General features: G+C 37.5%; 1 protein-coding gene across 3 annotated transcripts in view; it reads left to right on the top strand.

Annotated features, from left to right (window-relative positions):
* Positions 1-13,552, top strand: part of PCMT1 (protein-L-isoaspartate (D-aspartate) O-methyltransferase) — a 44,072-nt gene extending 30,520 nt beyond the window's left edge. The window contains exons 6-8 of one of the 3 annotated variants that reach the window (XM_021693669.1): positions 261-346; positions 5,336-5,505; positions 12,750-13,552. In XM_021693669.1, the coding sequence (XP_021549344.1) occupies positions 261-346; positions 5,336-5,505; positions 12,750-12,762 (269 nt within the window). In that variant the 3' untranslated portion in view covers positions 12,763-13,552. Of the gene's footprint in view, positions 1-260; positions 347-5,335; positions 5,670-12,749 lie in introns of those variants that run through there. The other 2 variants (XM_021693671.1, XM_044917657.1) reach the window with 2 other exon arrangements.
* The last annotated feature ends 6,758 nt before the right edge of the window (positions 13,553-20,310 follow it).

Genomic DNA, 20,310 nt, shown 5'->3' with positions numbered 1-20,310 from the left:
AAAATCATGAAGATATATCCCTGTGTTATTTCTCAGAAGCATTATTTTAGCTTTTCACATTTAGATCTTTGATCTGACATTGATTCTTGTGTATGTAAGAGATAGATTCAAGTGTGTATATTTTTTCCATATGAATATCCAGTTGTCACAGCATCATTTATTAAAAGTCTCTCTTTGCTCTGCTTTAAACCTCCTATAATTCTTCACACTGGGTAGTTCTATCTGAGCAGATTTTTAAAGTATAATTTTTTTTCTTTCAGTGGGAGATGGAAGAATGGGATATGCCGAAGAAGCCCCTTATGATGCTATTCACGTAGGAGCTGCAGCCCCAGTTGTACCCCAGGCAGTGAGTTGGGTTTTTTCCTGTGTTTTTGTGCTTTAGTCAACTAAAGCTGTAAAAGATTTATAGAGAAATGACTTCTAGGTGATCAAAACATAATTAGACTTTTATGTCATGCATTTTAATTACACTTAGTAGGCAATTTTTTTTCATATAAATGAGTTATATAAATGACTTGGAAAATTACGAATAGTTCATGGCTGTCTTATTTGAAACTGCATTTGATCCATCTAAGAACTCATACGCCAGTAGAATTAGAAAAATCTGTCTGGAGTTCATGATCTGATAATCACTTCGTGTTTTATTAAATACCAGAATGTGCAAGATTGCTAAGTGCATGGGTGAGACCAAGGAGATATTTGTCATACATCTTATGTATGACATATCACAAAGCTTATATTCTGGAAGAAACGTGTCATACATATAACAGGGAAATTAATGCTATGATAGCATGTCATCAGCATATAATATATATTGAAGGGAAAAGAAAACATGTGCTACTGTAAGTTCAAGGGAGGGAGAGAACTTTATGTGGAACAGTTAAAGAGACTACATACAGGAATGGAATTGGAACTGAATCTGAAAGAATAGTAGGGTTTGCATAGTTGCAACGAGATGGAAGGATATTCCAGTATTGTATAGTACATAATCAAGGAAATATTTAAGTACAAAATTGGTTTTTTGTTTTTAAAAAAAAATTTAGAGAGCATGACAAGTGGGGGGAGGGGCAGAGGGAGAATCTCAAGCAGACTCTGAGCTGAGTGCAGAGCCCTACTTGGGGCTTGATCCCAAGACCCTGAGATCATGACCTGAGCCAAAATCAAGAGTCGAATGCTTAACTGACTAAGTCACCCAGGTGCCCCCAATACTGGTTTTCTATTTCAGTAAGACTGATGAGCTTCTGTCAGCCCTTAATAATCCTTGGTTAAGTTCACTGAGATGTTAGGTTTCTATGGTGTCTGAGTTTTCCACAGTCTGGACTAGATGACTAGGGGCTGAGAGTGACACTTCTGCCAAGTCTCAGCCACTCCCCAGTCTGGAAGGGTTCTGTTTTGTATGTTTAGATCAGCTAACGAGAGGCTGAAAGTTAGGGAACTTGTTCTGGTCATTGACTTCCTGTTTATTGACTGAATGACTTTGAGAAAATTACTTATTTTCTCTGGCGCTGTTACCTGTTTTTGTTGTTGTTGTTTGTTTTTTCAAACTAAACCAGTGGTTTTAACACATTTTAATTGAAGGGTTGATATGTTGTAGAGGGGATGCCTAACTGGCTCAGTAAAGCATGCACATCTTGATCTTGGGGTCATGAGTTTGAACCCCATGTGTGGAGTAGAGTTTACTTCAAATTAAAAACATATATGCAGGTGCCTGGGTGGCTCAGTCATTAAGCGTCTGCCTTTGGCTCAGGTCATGATCCCGGGGTCCTGGGATCGAGCCCCGCATCAGACTCCTGCTCAGCGGGAAGCCTGCTTCTCCCTCTCCCACTCCCCCTGCTTGTGTTCCCTCTCTCGCCGTCTCTCTCTGTCAAATAAATAAATAAAATCTTTAAAAAAATAAAAAATAAAAACATATATGCTGTAGAAAGATGTACAAGTCATAAATGAATAGCTCAATGAATGTTCACATATAGACACATGATCCGTAGGTTTTTAACTTTTTTTTTTTTAATGCAGCCTAGTAGGAACAATTAAAATGTGAAATAGAACTGTGTTTAAATGAAGGGGCTGGGGTGCAGGGCTTATCTTCCCCCACTAAGTCTCTGAGATGATCTTGAAGGGAATTTCTGGCTTTAGCTCAGTATGAATTTAAAAATTATTTATTTTAGAGAGAGAAAGAGCATGCACACAGGGGGTGGGGCAGAGGGAGAGGGAAAGAAGCAGACTCCCCACTGACCCCGCTGACCTGCTGAGCACGGAGCCCAACACAGGGCTCGATCTCACGACCCTGAGATCACAACCTGAGCTGAAATCAAGAGTCAGACGCCTAACTGACTGGGCTACCCAGGCATCCCTAGCTCAGTATGAATTTACATGTGATTGAAGAGAGGGGCCTTCCAGTTTTAAGATAACAGAAAAGATGTTTATGCCTCCTTTTGTATATTACCCCCAAACAACTAGAAAAGCAGGAAACAGAAACACAAACTCCATATTTCTTTATCTTGGAGATTATACCTGTGCTCCTGAACCCTGTGGTGTATGTAGATGGAAAGTGGATGGAGTAATAACTGACTGCGGAGGGCGGAGGAAGTTGAACCAAAGAGCCTGCAGAGGGGATCATTGCAGAAGCAGTTTGCTTGGCACAACTTGGAAAGGGCTTAGAAATCAGAGGCATGAGGATCTCGGAAGTCAGAGATGAAGCATGGGTCTGACAAGAGGAGCTGATGCTTGAAATTCTGTATGAGGAACAATTAGTGCTAAGCCTTAGGCAAGAAAATTTCCCAGAACCGAAGGACATGATTCTATAGTTTGAAAAGATCTATTGAGTGCCCATTATGACGAATTTTTTCTAAAAAGAGAGGGAAAAAAAAAAAAAACCATATCACCATAAAATTGTAGAGTATTAGGGATAAAGAGAAGATTCTAAAAGCTTCCAGAACAACAAATCATAATCTGTTAAGGATTGGTAATCAGAAAGGCATCAGACTGCAGAATAGCAGCATTAGAATCAACAAGTCAGAGTAACAAATCCTCACAGTTCTGAACTGAAAATGATTTCCAACCTTGAATTCTGTACCCACACATATTGTCAAGTATGTAAAATAGTTTTAGACTTGCAAATTTTAGTCTCTCTCTTTTAAAATATTCCATGCACTGTTTCACAGAATACTTCTAGAGGAATTGCTTTAATGTCAAAAAATGAGGGAGGAGAGAGATGGTAGGAAAAACCAGAAAAAGGAAGCCCTGAGATCTAGGTGGCTAGAACAGCTGGTTCAGGAGAGAGATGATGAGAGTCCCCACTGTTACCAGGGAACTCCCCTGACGAGAGCTGTGCAGCGGGCCTGGGGATTAAGCAGTCCAGATTTGGGGCAGGAGGAGGAAGGCACTCGAAGGGAGTCTACCAAACAACAACAACAGAACACTAATTAGGTTTGACTGAAGATCTTATTGAGAAGTTGTTGGAGGGTACAAATATTTAGAAAACAGTTACAAAGAAAATGAAGTGAATGAAAAAAAAGAGCTTAAGGTTCTTTTTTTTGTTTATTTTTTATTTTTATTTTTTTTAATTAAGAATCTCTATGTGCAATCTGGGGCTCGAACTCACAGCTCTAAGATCAAGAGTTGTGCTCTTTTTTTTTTAAATCTTTATTTTATTTTTATTTTTAATTTTTTTAAAGATTTTATTTATTCATTTGACAGAGAGACAGCGAGAGAGGGAACACAAGCAGAGGGAGTGGGAGAGGGAGAAGCAGGCTTGCTGCCGAGCAGGGAGCCCGATTTGGGGCTCCATCCCAGGACCCTGGGATCATGACCTGAGCCGAAGGCAGACGCTTAACGACTGAGCCACCCAGGCGCCCCAAGAGTCATGCTCTTCTAACTGAGCCAGCCAGGTGCCCTGAAAGAGCTTCAGTTTCTAAGTGCAGGATAAACAACTGTTGTATAAGAAAGGAAACAAGCATTGGCTACCTCTTGGCTCAGCTGCAAATGATGTTTACAGTCATAACTGAAAATGGTTTTAAAAAATTATGATATTGGTTGGATTGAGGAAGAGGGGAAGGGAGCAGAGTAAGAGAGCTCAGGCCTCATCTAGCATATAATTTGAAATAACGTAAAGACTCTACAGCATGGTCACTGTAGTTAACAACACTGTATTATATATTTGACAGTTGCTGAGTGAGTAGGTCTTAAAAGTGCTTTTCATCACAAAGAAAAAATTGTAACTATTTGTGGTGATGGATGTTAATTAAACTTATTGTGGTAATCGTTTTGCAGTATATACATATTATCAAACCCTTATGTTGTACACCTAAAACTAATACAATGTTATATGTCAATTATATTTTAATAAAAAGCATAAAAGACATGCTTTAGAAATAATCACTACCAAAAAAGTAAATACTAGTAGACGACACAGCTAAGAGCACTTAAAATATTTAAAATGACTGGATTTAGGGAGCAAGATTGGAGTAGGTGCAAGTCTGCTTCATTTTATCATAAACCTTGACATTTAGAGAAACAACTCAAAGAATACTTGCAAGAATTACTTGAATAAAGATTAAAGTGGGAAAAATTAGATAGGCTTGCTGACAACTGAAATTTTGAGGGCGCACTTTTCTGGGATAATCTATCCAAAGTAAAGTTTCTCCCTTACAGTTTTAGATTAGTAGTCGTTGGTAAGGCCACATTCAAATGGTAACATGTGACCTAAAAGTTTTCTGACTGGAAGGGCTTTCACTGAGTAGTCTTGGTTTTTCATTGACAAGGGTGTCTTACATTCTAATGCTGCAGAACTCCAGCCCTACCTTCCTTTGTCATGGTGTGAGCAATCCTAAAATCAGTCATAAAACCGAGGTTCCCTTATTTTTTTGGCTCAGTGATGCTCTAAATTCTACAATGACAGGGTAGGGACTCCTTACTGATTTTCTGCACTCCCCTGCTCCCTTCTCTGCTCCAAACCACACAGATTTAAAACAGTATACAGGCATTGAAATGTTCTGCTTTGCCTTTGGTCTTCCCAAGAGGATAGCTCTACATTATGTGGTTCAGTTCATTTTGAGCCCTGCAGTTGTACCATGTACTATGTTAGGTGCCCAGCGCACAAAGATGAATAAGATCACAGTCCCTCTCATCAAAGAACTTGTAGTTTAGTAGAGGAGGTCGATCGGTAAATGGTTAAGTGGTGATTGAGTAATAAGTTTAATAATCAAAGTATGTATCTACTAAATAAAGTGCATTTCTGCTTTCTGCGCATGGACACTGGAAAGTTGTGGTGATGTAAAATGACTCTTAATATAAAATCTGTAACTTGGTGTGTATATCTTTTTCTTTTTCTTTTTAGCTGATAGACCAGTTAAAGCCTGGTGGGAGATTGATATTGCCAGTTGGTCCCGCAGGTGGAAACCAGATGTTGGAGCAGTATGACAAGCTACAGGACGGCAGTGTCAAGATGAAACCCCTGATGGGAGTGATATACGTGCCTTTAACAGATAAAGAGAAGCAGTGGTCCAGGTGGAAGTGATTTTATCTTCTGCTCTTTCTTCTTCCACACATGCAAGGTGAAGGGTGTGGATTCTAAGACATTAGACCACAAGAGCTGCTTTTTTTGGTTGTCACCCTTATGCTTCTCCATTTTAACATCAGAAATTCGCTACATTAAAAATCTAGAAAAATTTTGCATGAGTCTGCCCTTCTTTTGGTTTAACTCATATCTTTGGGAAAGGGGGGTGAGACTTGGTTGGCACAAAGGTGGGTTTTTTTTTTTTTTTTTTTCCTTTTTTTTTAAAAAAGGCTTTTTGCCCCAGTTCAGGACTTTTTAAGGATACTTATTATCAGCCATTGTTTTTCTGTATTCACAAATCATTTTTGTAACTGCTTTATGGTCATGGAAAGAAAGACTTTGGTCCGAAGAGAAGGGGCCATCCTTTCTGCCCCGTTCACACCCTGTGTATACCATTGTTACAAAAAGAAGGGAAAAGATACTCTTGTCCCAGTTTTCAAAGGTGTCAGAATCCCAGGGAAGACATTTTTCCGCTCAGCTTGCTTGCTTTCAGTCAGGTTCATTGACATTCTAACAACCTGGGCCAAATAAACTTCTCACCAGTCTATAGAACTGGCCAGCCCATTTTGAAGCCACCCTAAGTTCCTGGGGAGGGGAGTGGATTCTGTGAGCTCAAAGCGAGTGCAATGCCCAGGTCTCACAAACCCACCCAAAGGGCCAACAGCATGCAGCATAATCCTCAGTACAGCATGGCTCATTATAATGCCTACTTGTGTTTTATGTCTCAGCATAATCCAAGTATTTTGTCTGAAGCCAAGGTTTCTCTTCTTCCTCTCTCCTTCTCCCTTTCCCTCCCCATGTCCTTCAGTGGGAAGGAGTGAGATCAGTAAGAATGACACTAGCTAAGACTACTTAAAATTAAATGTCAAAATAAGAAAGACTTTCAAGTTTCCTTGTTTTAGAATCTTTTATTTGACAGAGGTACTTATTTTAAGATAATTATTTTTTTAATAAGTAAAATGGTGATTATAAGTTTAATAGACCTCTTAATTTTGTTTTTTTGGAAGGAGGGAAGATACCATGTGAATGAATGTTTAATTGCAAAAATGGTAACTAATCTCAGTTTTTCTTTTTATTCTGATTGTCCATTTCTGAGATATGTTATTAGGAATTGCTTTATTCTTCACTTAATGTGGACATAGTTATTTTCTTTGAGTTCTAACCTGGAGCACGGCCACTTAAAAAAAAAAAAATTACAAAGCTATGAGTCCTGTCAGTTAAAATCATATAGTTCTTAACAACTAATTACAACCTTCCTTGACTTTGCTTCTAGTATGGTTATGTTGTTATATAATTGTATAGTTGCTATTGTATAAAAGGGGCAAACATACACTGAACTTACCGAAATTTGGTATCAAGTAAGAGTTCAGATTTTCATTAGTAAGTTTAAAACTTTTCTTTTTATATACAGTAAATATTAGTATTGAACATTCCACTGTAGTTTGATGATGAAGGAATTACAAAAAGGTATTTTGTTTTTATAACCAGAGGTGGATTTAGCATGAAGCAAACGAAACTTAAGCCTCAGGGCCTTCACATGCTTGGGGGCCTTCCTGGCCTTACACCTAATATTATAGGCAGTCTTGTTTTTAGTCCTCTTTTTTTTCCCTTCATGAAGAGGTTCTCCCCCTTCCCAGGTCATACAAGCTCTATGTTTCCACAACACCTATATTCACCCCTTATAAAACTAAATTATTTGTATTAAATTTAGAATAATTTTTAAATTTATGGACAAGTGATTTACCAAATATATTTAGTCATTTACCAAATATTTAAATATATATACTTGTTTTTCTTTTTGTTTTTCAACTTTTTAAAAGATTGGGCAATTTCACTGGAAACTTTTCTCTAGTTGTACCAGGAGGACTTCCAAATTCTTTTTGTTGTCAATTTTCTGTTTGTTCAAACATATTTTCCTACATCCAAAGATGTAGTGGGTCTTTTTTGTTTTGTTTTAAGTAAGCTCTATGCCCAGTGTGGGGCTTGGACTCATGACCCTGAGATCAAGAGTTGCATGTTCTACCAGCTGAGCCATCCAGGTGCCCCCAGAGATAGTTACTTAATTGTAAATCTTTAAGTTTAAAGAATATAGGTTTAAAGAATGTAAAGGTGAAACAAAATCTGAAAACAAAATTGGAAAAAACAACTGCCACATTAAATTTTTTTTGTACTGAAAGAAATTACCAGAAAATAGGATGTTTGAAAACAACAGTTAACTTAAAAATCTAAAGAGACCATTAATCTGCTATTTCTATTTGTATTCTTAGACTCTCAGTCAGGGTCCAGAACAGAAAGTATGCTCAGCTAGGATTTTAAAGTGATTTTAGTGAAAGGACTGTTCAAAGAAATATGGGAACGGTTATGGAAATCCGGAAAAGACGTTGACATACCCAGGTACCAGGGTCCTACCATGATAGGCCATAAGGGGAGGAAACAGTTTTACTGGAACCCACTGAGAGCAGGGACTGTACTAGGGCCATGGATACATAGCTGAGAATTTGAAACTGACCATTCTCATGGAACTTACAGTCACTTGGGAGATCCAAAAAAATCTGAAGAAGACAAACAGGCAATTAGAGTATAGTGTGTTTAGTAGGGAGCAGCTGTGTTGAAGCCAGACAGTGAAGTAATCAGAATTACATTTCAGAAAGATGACTCTGGCTGTGGTGTAGAGAGTAGATTGGAAAGGGACAGAACGACAGAAACAGAATGTGGTTGTAGCAAGTTAGGGGTGAAATGGTGGTGGCCTGAGTTAAGGCAGTCGATAGAATGTGGTTGAAAAGAGTCATTTACCATTTTCTAAGTGCCCAGCCCACATTTGGGATTTATCATCTCAGAAGCTCCTAGTCAGTTCTATTGCCAGGTTAGGTGATCTTTGTTCTTTCAGATTTTCTTCAGGATTAATTTAACAGCTCATCTCCATGCTTTCTTCTGGACGTTCTCTAGCTTCTCACCAGCCTTCCATCCTTTTCTTCCTGAGGAGTCCAGAGCTAGTTGCAGTGCTCCATGAGGGTGAGATCCAATCTTTGCTGAGGAGGTGTGGTAGAAACTATATGGGAAAAAAGAGCCCTAGTGGGCATGCTGAATTCTCATGCCAAATAAAGCCCAGAGCCTGGATGTAGACTTACGTTTCCTTATACTTGGAAAAATATCACTTCTAATTTTGGTGGAGTAATAAAAGGGGAGACAATGCCAGATGTATGAGCCATAGACCTAGAACCTGTGTATTATGTTCATGACTATGAATGTGTAGTAGTTGTATTAGTTGCTTCATAAACTCTTTATACTTTTTAAATCTGTATTTTATTTTATGTAAGTATTATATGTAGAAATCAATATTTTGTTAATCATCTGGTAAGTTTTATTTTTGTTTTTAATGGTCACAAGAGTCAATGGAATAAGCCCATCTCTGGTTTGTGAAACTGAAGAATGTTTCAGGATTCTCATTCTGTAAGCGCTTTGCTTATCAATGTCATCTCAAAGTGCCATGCACACATGAAAAACATGTTATGCATTGGTTGGGCATTTCTAAGATTGACAGTATAGGTCCTAGGGTATCCAGTTATCCTGTGTTCATATTGTTCTGTATTGTCCCTTTTTAATTTCTTTACATACATCACAGCATTATGACATTTTGCATTCTTAAAGGCAGGGATATATTTTGTTGCTTTTGGAATTATTTTTATGTCTCTCATAATACTTTGTATAATTTATTATCTCAGAAAACCCATTAAGTAGAAACCATTCATGGATTTTGATTGTTGTTTCTTGGTAATACATCTTTTCATTTGTTCTTGATAAAAAATATATAATACTAATGTTAGTAGGTTAGAGTTATTAACCTAATAAGTTATATATAATTATACATTATATAATGAAATAATATATATATAGTTATTAACCTAATGAATATGTTTAGCACATATATAATAAAGAGACTTTCTAGAAATTTAGGACATAATACTTTTTATTGTAAGTTATCTACACGTGTAAGTCAGATAAAGATAGTTATGTAGAATTTGGAACATTAAGTGGAAAAATAACTTGAAAGTTACGTCAATTTTGGAGTATTAGGATGGGACATTTATACATGCTCTGACAGCAAATTTTTGGTTTTCTTTGGCATCCTAAATGTTAAAATTCAAGTCCATAGACTTAATTTCTTTTCCTTTTTTTTTAGTGCTATACATTTCCTTTTGTTTTTAATAATACTGTTTCTGACTACCAAAATAATACATATGTAATGTAAAAATTTTTAGACGTACAAAAGATGAAATAAAAATCATCCACAGTCCCAGAACCTAGAGATAACCACTATTAACATTTTGGTAGATTTTTTTTTTTTTTTTTAACTCTTATCCATAGTCCTGTATACATCTTTTTGTAATCCTGAGATCATATAGTAGCATTATCTTGTAATCTCCTTTTTCCATTTAATAATTTCATCAACATTGTCCCACATTGTTAGCTTTTTAAAAATATGACTTTTTCCCCAGTTTTAGTGAGATATAATTGACATAGCATTACATTACTTTTATGTGTACAGCGTAGTGATCTGATATATGTATATACAACAAGATGATTACCACATTAAATTTCGTTTTATGGTTTGAGGTCTTACATTCAAGTCTTTAATCCATTTTGAGTAGATTTTTTGTGTGTGGTGTAAGATGGTGGTCCAGTGTCATTCTTTTCCATGTGGCTGTCTAGTTTTCCCAGCACCATTTACTGAAGACATTATCTTTTCCCCACTGTATGTTCTTGGCTCCTTAATTAAATGACCATATATGTGTGGGTTTATTTCTGGGCTGTCTATTCTGTGTCATTGACCCTTGTGTCTCTTTTTATGGTACTACCATACTATTTTGATTATTATAGCTTTGTAATATAGTTTGAAATCAGGAAGTGTGATACCTCCAGCTTTGCTCTTTCTAAAGATTGCTTTGGATATTTGGGTCCTTTTATGGTTCTATACAAATTTAAGGGTTGTTCTGTTTCTGTGAAAAATGCTGTTGGGATTTTGATATGGATTACATTGAATCAGTAGATTGCTTTGGGTAGTATGGATATTTTAACAGTATTCATTCTTCCAATCCATGAGCATTGTGTCTTCTTCAATGTCTTTCATTAATGTCTTATACTTTTCAGTGTACAGATCTTTCACTTTGTTTAAATTTGTTTTAGGTATTGTATTCTTTTTTGATGCAATTATAAATGGGATTGTTTTCTTAATTTCTCTTTCTGATAGTTCATTATTGGTGTATAGAAACACAACTGATTTCTGTATACTGATTTTGTTTCCTGCAACTTTATTGAATTAGTTTTTTAGTTTTGACATTTTTTGTTGGTTTTTAGGGTTTTCTATATATGATATGTTGTCTGCAAAAAGAGACAGTTTTACTTCTTTCTTTCCGATTTTGATGCCTTTTATTTCTTTTTCTTGCCTAATTGCTCTGGCTAGGATTTCCAGTGCTATGTTGAATAAAAGTGGCGAGAGTGGGCATCCTTGTCTTGTTCCTGATCTTAGAGGAAAAGCTTTCAGCTTTTCACCACTGAGTATGATGTTAGCTGTGGGCTTGTCATATATGGCCTTTATTATGTTGAGGTACGTTTCCTCTATACCCAGTTTATTGAGAGTTTTTATCCTTTTTAAAAAATTTTTTTAATTGAAGAGGATATTTGGAAATGTTTGTACTGTGTTGTTGGGCAATAAGGATATTTATTTATAATATCCTTAATGCTTTGCAACAGGCAAGTCAAATATGGGAAATTATTTTACAAAAACAGTAGTATCTTCAATTCACATTTTAAAAAGCACAAGTGTATTTATGAATAGAGCACTTTGCAAGTGAACTCTTTGTAGATTAAATATTTTAATGCTTGCATGAATTTAAGTGAAATCTATTCTATGAGAATTATAGTGCTTAAATTATTTAGAAGAATATATTAAGAGGAACCAGAACTGATAATTTGTCATTTAACAGATAATCCAGTACTCTATGACAATGGCAGCTTATGAGAGAAGTAATCTTTAAAATAATTTCTCACACGATTTATAAAATTCAGTTTTAAAAAGAAGCATATTATCTGATAATCCCTTAATTCACCACATACCTGGGAAATTTTAGCTCTTTATTTACTTTCCCTTCAAATTTATTTTAACTTTTAAAAAGCTTTTTAATTTTTATTACACATTGTAAGAATAGTATGAAGACTTCCTGAATCTCTTCATCCAGAGTTACCAATTGTTAACATTTTTCCACATCCACTTTCTCACTCCCTCTTTCTCTCTGTATATATACACAGGTCATATTTTTTCTTGAAATCATTTGAGATTTAGTTGCAAACATCATACTTCTTCACCCCTAAAATTCTTGAGTGTTGAACAGTGTTTTTGTCACTCAGATTATCCTCAAATATGAAGCTTTTTGGGTAGCTTTATTTTTTCACTTTTAACAGCTTTCTTGAGGTATAATTTATACACCATACAGTTTGCTTTAGGCTGCATTCTTCCTTCCTTCGTTCCTTCCTTCCTTCCTTCGTTCCTTCCTTCCTTCGTTCCTTCCTTCCTTCCTTCCTTTCTTCCTTCCTTCGTTCCTTCCTTCCCTCCCTCCCTCCCTCCCTCCCTCCTGGCAGAGGCTGGTACATCGCTGCACCCGGCTGAGCGAGTGTCCTTTGGAGCTGAGAAGCTGCCTTCTGAAATCAGCTGACAGATACACCTACACAGGATGCTTTTTCTCCCAGAGTTTGGGTTGAGACTGACCCACTCAGCATTTGCTAGCAGATAGTCTAAGCAAAAGGCCACATTTTTGTCCAGTTTTGTCAATGTAACTGTAAAAAATTATTCCAACTCTAAATACCCATCGCCATTTTATGATAAATAGTGTTAGCAAGATCCTAGATCCAAAAGTTAAAATTTCTCTGAATTTCTGGTCTTGAAGGAAGAAAGGTACCTTTAGAATGAAAAATAAGGAATCCAGGGCCTTTAGGACTCATTTCATTCTGCAGTAGCACGAGAGATGTTTGGATGGCTGACTTCCATTTTTGCTTTGACTTGGGGCTGTTTGCTTTTTTTTTTCCTTTTTATTGCTTGGGGATGGGTGTATTTTTACTTATTTACTAATTGTATCTAAATTATTAGCCAAGTTTTGTAGTATGTAACGCCTACTTATATATTTCTCTTTTTTACCCCCAGGGATGAACTGTAAAAGCACCATCAGCTTGACCAGTATATAATATTACAGTGGATTGCTCATCTCAGTCCTCAAAGCTTTTTGAAAACCAACAGCATCACAGCTTGTTTTGGACTTTGTTACACTATTATTTTCAGCATGAAATGTGTGGTTTTGTAGGGTTTCTAGTTCTTCAAAGAGGCGCAGAAGCTGAATTGGTGAAAGAACGATGCAAAGTATAAATTTGTGTATTATTACTTTAACACGCCCACATTTTACTTAAAAATATTAAAAGACGGGGTTCCACAAAATGGAAGACTTAGTTTGTGAATTGATTTTGAGGAGTGGTTTTTCATAGATACTTAATTCTGTTTCAATATTAATTTATCAGATTGCTCTTGTGCATCAGATAACACCATTCACAAGTTAAGATTCTTAGTTTTTGGATGTCTGTTAGATGCCACTAAGAAAATAGAGATGAGCTTCCTTTTTAAAGCTTTTGATGTGGTGTCCTAGAGTAGCATGTTGTAGATACAATCAGCTGCTTTGTTACCTTAAAACTAAGCATTTGTAAATATTAAAACTTCAGAAGATGGCAGGTGATGTCCTTCACAACACTTAGCTGTTCAGATTGGACATAACTGACATAGTTCTTCCTTTCCCTCTTTAAAATTATAGGAGACTTGTAGCTCAGTACTGTTTTTTCTGTTTCTCATTTGCTGCTGATAATGTATATGAATTTACCGTGCTGTGTAAGCTGGGTCCTAGTCACTGAACAGTTTATGCAGTGCTGCTTTGCCAAATAAAGTTAAAAGTAAAAGAGGCATTGGTGGTGTTTGAATATAAAAGAAAGAACCACATGTCCCCCCCGGTACGGAATGCTGACTTGAGATCACAGAGAGAGAATTGTGTCTCTGATGCTCCGTTTTATGAAATCTGAGTAGCATAGATTGATAGCATTAATCCAGCCGTGCATTTGTAGAATATGACTACGTTTCCGGCCCACGAGGACTACACTGCATTTGTAGAATATGACTACGCAAGGGCTACATCATTTTTCTCTGCCTAACACAGGGCTTGCCCTCTTGTAGGGGAACAGTAAATGCTGCCTGAGTGAGTGAATGAGTTGACTTCGTGTCAGGGAAGAACAGGGTTAAGGATGCATGTTCCAAAACACATTTCTCATCTATAAATAGATTTATTAACATAATGACTGGAAAATGAGTTTCTGTGAGGGCAGTAGCACTTTGGGATCTTGTTTAAATACTGTGGTCTAAAGCCTTTTATAAAAGGATCTTAGTTTTTCTAGGAGTTCTAGAACTTGAGAAAAATGTAAACTAGATCTAGCAGAACTAGTACTCCCAGCAAAGCAACCCCCTCCTGTGTGCAAATGTGTAGGATTCTGCCAAGTCCATCCTTAAGAGTGTGAGGCACCTCTTCCCCACCTCTTAAAGTCTTAAGCTTTATTTGTTTAAAAACGTTTTTTTTTTTTTTTAATTATGCACACATGTTTTCACTGGTGTCTTCTTGGACAAGACCTCAGACATGAGAAACTAGCATCCGTTGGCAGCTAAAACTTGTGTTTCAGTTTCTTGCTGGCTTCAGTTCGCTGCTGTTGGTACTGCTTCTGGACCCAGGCCATGGACCCTTTGGGGGCAGCACTCAGTGTCATTTGAGGTAGTTTCAAAGGTTTTCTTTAGGTCTTAAAACTGAATTGATTCTTAAACTTATCCACTAGTCTGTATCCTTCATAGCCATTGCCAACATTTTATTATATGTAAATCCCTTATGTTAGGTCTTGGGGCTAGAAAAACGTGCTTAACTCTCAAGGAGTTTACAATCTGGCCGAGGGGACAGTTTATAAATACAGTAGGACCAACTGCCACCTCATTGGTATAGACAAATGCCATGTCACGCATTACTGTTGGATTTTACACTTTTGTGAATTAAAATTTTTAAATGTTGAATAAACAGGAGTGGATTTTAAGGGAGCATCGATAAGTGGCAGAGACAGCAATAATGGATTTTAACTAGGTCTAAGAGCTTTCCTTTTAAGAGCTAAATTTATATATGTGCTGGTCAGAGATAAGAAATGTCTCTTTAATCTTTAGGATTCACAATCTCTAAAATATTTTAGCATTCCATTTTTTCTTAATAGAAGTGATTCCTTCATACAGTATAAAGAAGACAATGAAAATATTTTTAAAAGTTCCAGTCTTGTGAGATCCTATTGAAACAAGGTGTTTTTACAGAATTGACTTTATTAAAGGACAAATCTAGCTCCTAGTTAAGAATTAAAATTAAGAATTCCAGTTTCTATTTTTTTTTAATTCTTTGTCAGATAATTTTTTTTTTTTTAAGATTTTACTTATTTTATTTCAGAGAGAGAGAGCATGAGAGGCGGGGAGTGGGAGAGGGAGAAGCAGACTCCCCGCTGAGCAGGGAGCCCGATGCGGGGCTCGATCCCAGGACCGTGGGGTCATGACCTGAGCCAAAGGCAGACGCTTAACGACTGAGCTACCCAGGTGTCCCAAGAATTCCAGTTTCTTTTTTTTAAACAATTTTTTTTTTTTAAGATTTTATTTATTTATTTGAGAGAGAGAATGAGAAAGAGAGAGCACATGAGAGGGGGGAGGGTCAGAAGGAGAAGCAGACTCCCTGCTGAGCAGGAAGCCCGATGCGGGACTCGATCCTGAGACTCCAGGATCATGACCTGAGCCGAAGGCAGTCGCTTAACCGACTGAGCCACCCAGGCGCCCAGAATTCCAGTTTCTAATGAGGGTTTCAACTCTTTCCCAATCAGTAACATTAGGGGAAAAAAATGACATTTTAGGAAAATAATACATTGTGTGAATATTTAAAATCCTATTGCCCTAATTTTTAAAAATAGCCATTGCTAAAAAAAAAAAAAAAAAAGTCAATTACACTTTTTAAGTTGACCATAATGTATCTATCCTAAAGCATCTTTAAAAAATCAATGTATTTTAAAATAGGATAACAAATAATATAATGCTCATGAATTTTTTGAAACCATTCTTAGCATCGGATTGTCAGCCAAGAAATAGAGCTTCTCCCTCATTAGAGAGGGAGGTGTTTCTAGTTTTCAGCTAAATGTTAACAAATTTTCCCGTAGTTTGGTATGGCACGAAAAGAGCTCATATGATAATGGTAATTGAATACTAATGTTGTAAACAAAATATCAAACATCGGTAATTTTTTAAATGTTCTAAATGGGGTTCAAAAGGCCAATAACTTAGGTAAGTGCTAAGTCTTTGAGGGTATAAATCATCACTTCCTACAAATTTTATTGAGTTATTTAAAGCACTAGCAAACCAAAGTGTTCTGATCAGATTTCAGTTTCATGTCTCTTGAGTTCTCCTACCATTTTTCAGGAAGATGACCGTGTTTTGTCCCCATTGTACTTAAAAGGGTGGCTCAAATAGATGGCCGGTAAGAAAATCCTGCGTGAAGAAAACTGGCTGGCCCACGTGGCCGGCAGAAATTCACGTCTGTGTCCTGTAATATCATAAAAATGAAACAAGTCCAACAGGTTCCTTATCTTTAATCCTTCTATCAGTGCTGTAATAGTAGGTGTTACTTCCCGTCCTCAGACTTCCACCTTTGTATCTAACTGTGATGTCTGAGCCAGGACTCCATGAAGCGTTCCCTTGCTTGGTGGAAGAGAAAGCATCTGCCTTCTAGTTCCCATAGATGCTATCCGGAGCCAGGGAATCCCTCTCTTCCTCTCTCTGTCTTTTCCTTTCCCCTCCCTTCCTTTCCTGACATGAGGTCCGAGGGCTGCTGGAGCTGAAGAACTCATTCTTACTCAGTGGGAGTGTCCTAATAGGATGGGCATCACAAGAATACTTTTTGTCCCAAGGGCAGGTGATCGCAACACTGAAGACATTTTAAATATGAGAGTGCAGCAACCCAGGGGTCTGCGGCAGCTGAGGACATTTATATTTGAATTTCCACTCCCCAAACACATCACTGTGCCCCACCCCCACAGGATCACATCACAAAGAGTCTTTTTTTTTTTTTTTTTAACCAGCCCTATTTATTTAGGTTTTTGGTGATAATCCTGTCAAGATTTAGCTTAGAAATTACATTGTAGATGAAAGAGCCTGTAGATGAAAGATGAAAGTAGCATTTCCATGTTAACACAACTGTGTCAGTTGTAAATAATTTATAAAAAAAGATATTTTCTGGGGAAAAATACCTGCCTTCTTTAGGATCTTGGCTCCTTTATGCGATTAGCTTGTAGGGAACAGAGTTGGATCAAGCAGACCGGAAGTTACAAGTGGGGGTGTCAAGGAGTGTCAGACCATCTCCCCTCAACAGCAAACAACACTGAAGGCACGATCTCAGATTGCACAGTTCATTGTTCTGATTTCTTCGTTCTTCTACACATACATCTGTAGATTACACATTTAGAGATATTTCTAAATCTCTGTTTTCATCTGTGAAACTGCTTTGTTATTAAATATGAGAACATAGCTTTTTGATTTATTTGGAATTTTGGGTCTTCAGTCATATGAAATGATGAATGAAAATAAAAGAACTTTTTTGTTTAAGTCCATATACTCAATACAATTTTCCCTAAGCTTTTTGGTAAAAGTTAAAATAATTTTAAAATGTGTTTTGAGGGGTGCCTAGCTGGCTTAGTCAGAAAAGCATTCAACTCTTGGTCTTGGGGTTTGAGTTTGAGTTTGAGCCCCACGTTGGGTGTTGAGATTACTTAAATAAAACTTAAAAAATTTTAAAAGTGTGTTTTGAGAAGTTTCCTAAGTTTTGAAATGACTGTATAAAAATATCCTTAAGCTGAATGATACTGTATGTTGATCTCTTTCCAATTTACAGTGTGGTAACTCACAAGACTCAGAACTGAGGTGATGGGAGAATTAAAATGAGTAGGAATGAAGACACACTGAGAGAGACCTACATGAAGCAAAGGGAGAAAGCTCGGTTCTAACCAGCTCATCTCTGGACACATTCAGCTTTTTTTTTTTTTTTTGAGATTTTATTTATTTGACAGAGAGAGACACAGCGAGAGAGGGAACACAAGCTGGGGAAGTGGGAGAGGGAGGAGGTTTCCCGCAGAACTGGACTCCGGGATCATGACCTGAGCCAAAGGCAGACGCTTAACGACTGAGCCATCCAGGCGCCCCTGGACACATTCAGCTTCTAACCGTATTTTCATCCTTGGTGATTTTATATTTAACCCAAAAAACAAACAAATAAACAAACACAAAAAACTGTTTGCTATCCAAGTAGCCATGAAATAGGTACTTTATTTTGGATTCTAGAATTGAGCAAGATCAGAGAGCTGAGAAAAATGGGGCCAGTCCCCAAGAAAAAGGCAGCAACACAATTGCTTAAAAAGCCAGGGAGATGAGAACACTTGTGAACAGCAAACTGCAAGCTAGGCTTTTCCCTCTTTCTATATGATGTGAGCAGTGTTTTTCATTAGAAATTGTCATTCAGTTTCAATGCCAACAGCTGCAGAAAACCTGGAGTCCAGAAAAGAAGTACTTGGAGTCACTCTGATAAGAACAAAGTGGTGCAATCCCCAAACATGAAATTGGGGACAATAAACTTAACAGAGACCCCAAATGCCAATCTCAGGCTGGGATGCTTCTGTTACATGGCATCATTGCTGTGATGTAGACAGAAGGCAGGCGACAGAGCCCGGCACCCGGGCTCCTGGGCACACCACACCGCGGTACGTTTCCGTATGTGATGTCCAGGGAAGTCATCAGCAAGGTCTGCCTTGAACCCTAAAACTGAAGAATAGAAATATACATCTCCGCATTTGGGTTGCGGGAAAATCTAGAACAACATGCAACAGCCGTCAGTGGCTGAGGAGGGTTGGTAAGTGCGAAGGTGAATGGTGTGGCCAAGTCACAGATGATGAAAAGGCAGCAGGAGAAAGATGAAGACACTCTGTCGTCTTCCCATGGAAGAGAACAAATCTGATCCTCGAGCAACTGGAGACATTCAAATGCTTGGGGAGGGATGGAGACTAGCTGTTGTCTACTTGTATTGAGAATTAGAGCAAAGAAGCTGTATGTTTTCTTTTCTTTTTTTAAAGATTTTATTTATTTATTTGAGAGAGAGAGTGAGAGCATGAGATGGGGGAGGGCCAGAGGGAGAAGCAGAACCCCCGCCGAGCAGGGAGCCCGACACGGGACTCGATTCTTGGGACCCCGGGATCATGACCTGAGCAGAAGGCAGACACTTCATCGACTGAGCCACCCGGGTGCCCAGCTGTACATTTTCTGAAAGGTGGCTTACATGGGCCTTTTCTCTCTCAGGAAAAGACACGTGAGACACAAGAACATGTTTGAGCAGTAAGTTGTGGACAATCTTCCCTTTAAAATTATTTTTAAATTATCTTAGATGCAGAACTCCTCCAATCAGATACTCACAGGTAAGGTAACTTTAAAAAGTCCCATTCAGTCCACCTGACAATGTAACTATTTTTTTCTTTCTTTCTTTTTTTTTTTTTAATTTTTTTTTTAAAGATTTTATTTATTTATTCATGAGAGACAGAGAGAGAGAGAGAGAAGCAGGCTCCCAAGGAGCAGGGAGCCCGATGCGGGACTCGATCCCAGGACCCTAGGATCATGACCCGAGCCGAAGGCAGACGCTTAACCATCTGAGCCACCCAGGCGCCCAATGTAACTATTTTGTAGGCCTTGATTCTCCTTCTTTAATTCTTAATTTCCCCCTTTGCAAGATAAGGTTGATATGATTAAATCCAGGTGATATAGTAACAGCTCAGTAAATAATAGCAACTCATGATGATGATTAAATTAAAAGGTTATTTTAAAAAGGCATAAGAATAAAATAAAATTTATTAAAGGGATATTGTACACATGGATATGGACATATTTTCTCAAGTATTTCAACACCATAGCAATGCTAAACTGTGTTTAATTTCTTCATGTATAAAAAGATGTGCCGAAAGATGCATGCCTCATCGGTTTTAATTTTATTGGGTATGGCTATCGGTGACACCTTCTCTAGAAAAGCAAACTGCAAAGTGGCACACAGAGAGTACAGATATCTGAAGTTCATTCACACAGTCATTTCTCCAGTCTGCTCTTGAGGAGAACTTCAGATCTTTGCTCAATTCTAAACATTCAACAAAATGCTTGCACCTCTTGGGAAATAAAAGTAACCAATTTCTTTGTTTTTCTAGACCTAACTTTCCGTTTATTAATGTAGTCTGTTATATTTCTGACCCAGATTAAGCCCTTTGCTAAAGGGACAACTTACCTCAGTCTGAAAATAAAGTGTTCTACAGTGTTTTCAAGTATTTTAGAAGATGTGCCAGTTCTGATAAAAAGCCGTATTATATACATAGTAATATCATGTGAGTGTAGACAGGCACCACACGATAGATTCCTCTCAGGAGAATGATTTCTAGGATGTGTATAATCCCGGCATGAAGTGATGATGGGAATAATTTGCCTTTAAAATCCTACGGATTGATTAAAAGGGGAAAGATGCGAAACTAGATGCCAGTTTTCTGTAAAGATGAATTTGTGCAAGACTGCTTTATGCTCTGGGAATATGTAA

The sequence above is a fragment of the Neomonachus schauinslandi genome, chromosome 8 (genome assembly GCF_002201575.2).
Source record: "Neomonachus schauinslandi chromosome 8, ASM220157v2, whole genome shotgun sequence".
Classification (NCBI taxonomy): Eukaryota; Metazoa; Chordata; class Mammalia; order Carnivora; family Phocidae; genus Neomonachus; species Neomonachus schauinslandi.
This window is presented reverse-complemented; position numbering and strand designations above follow the sequence as displayed.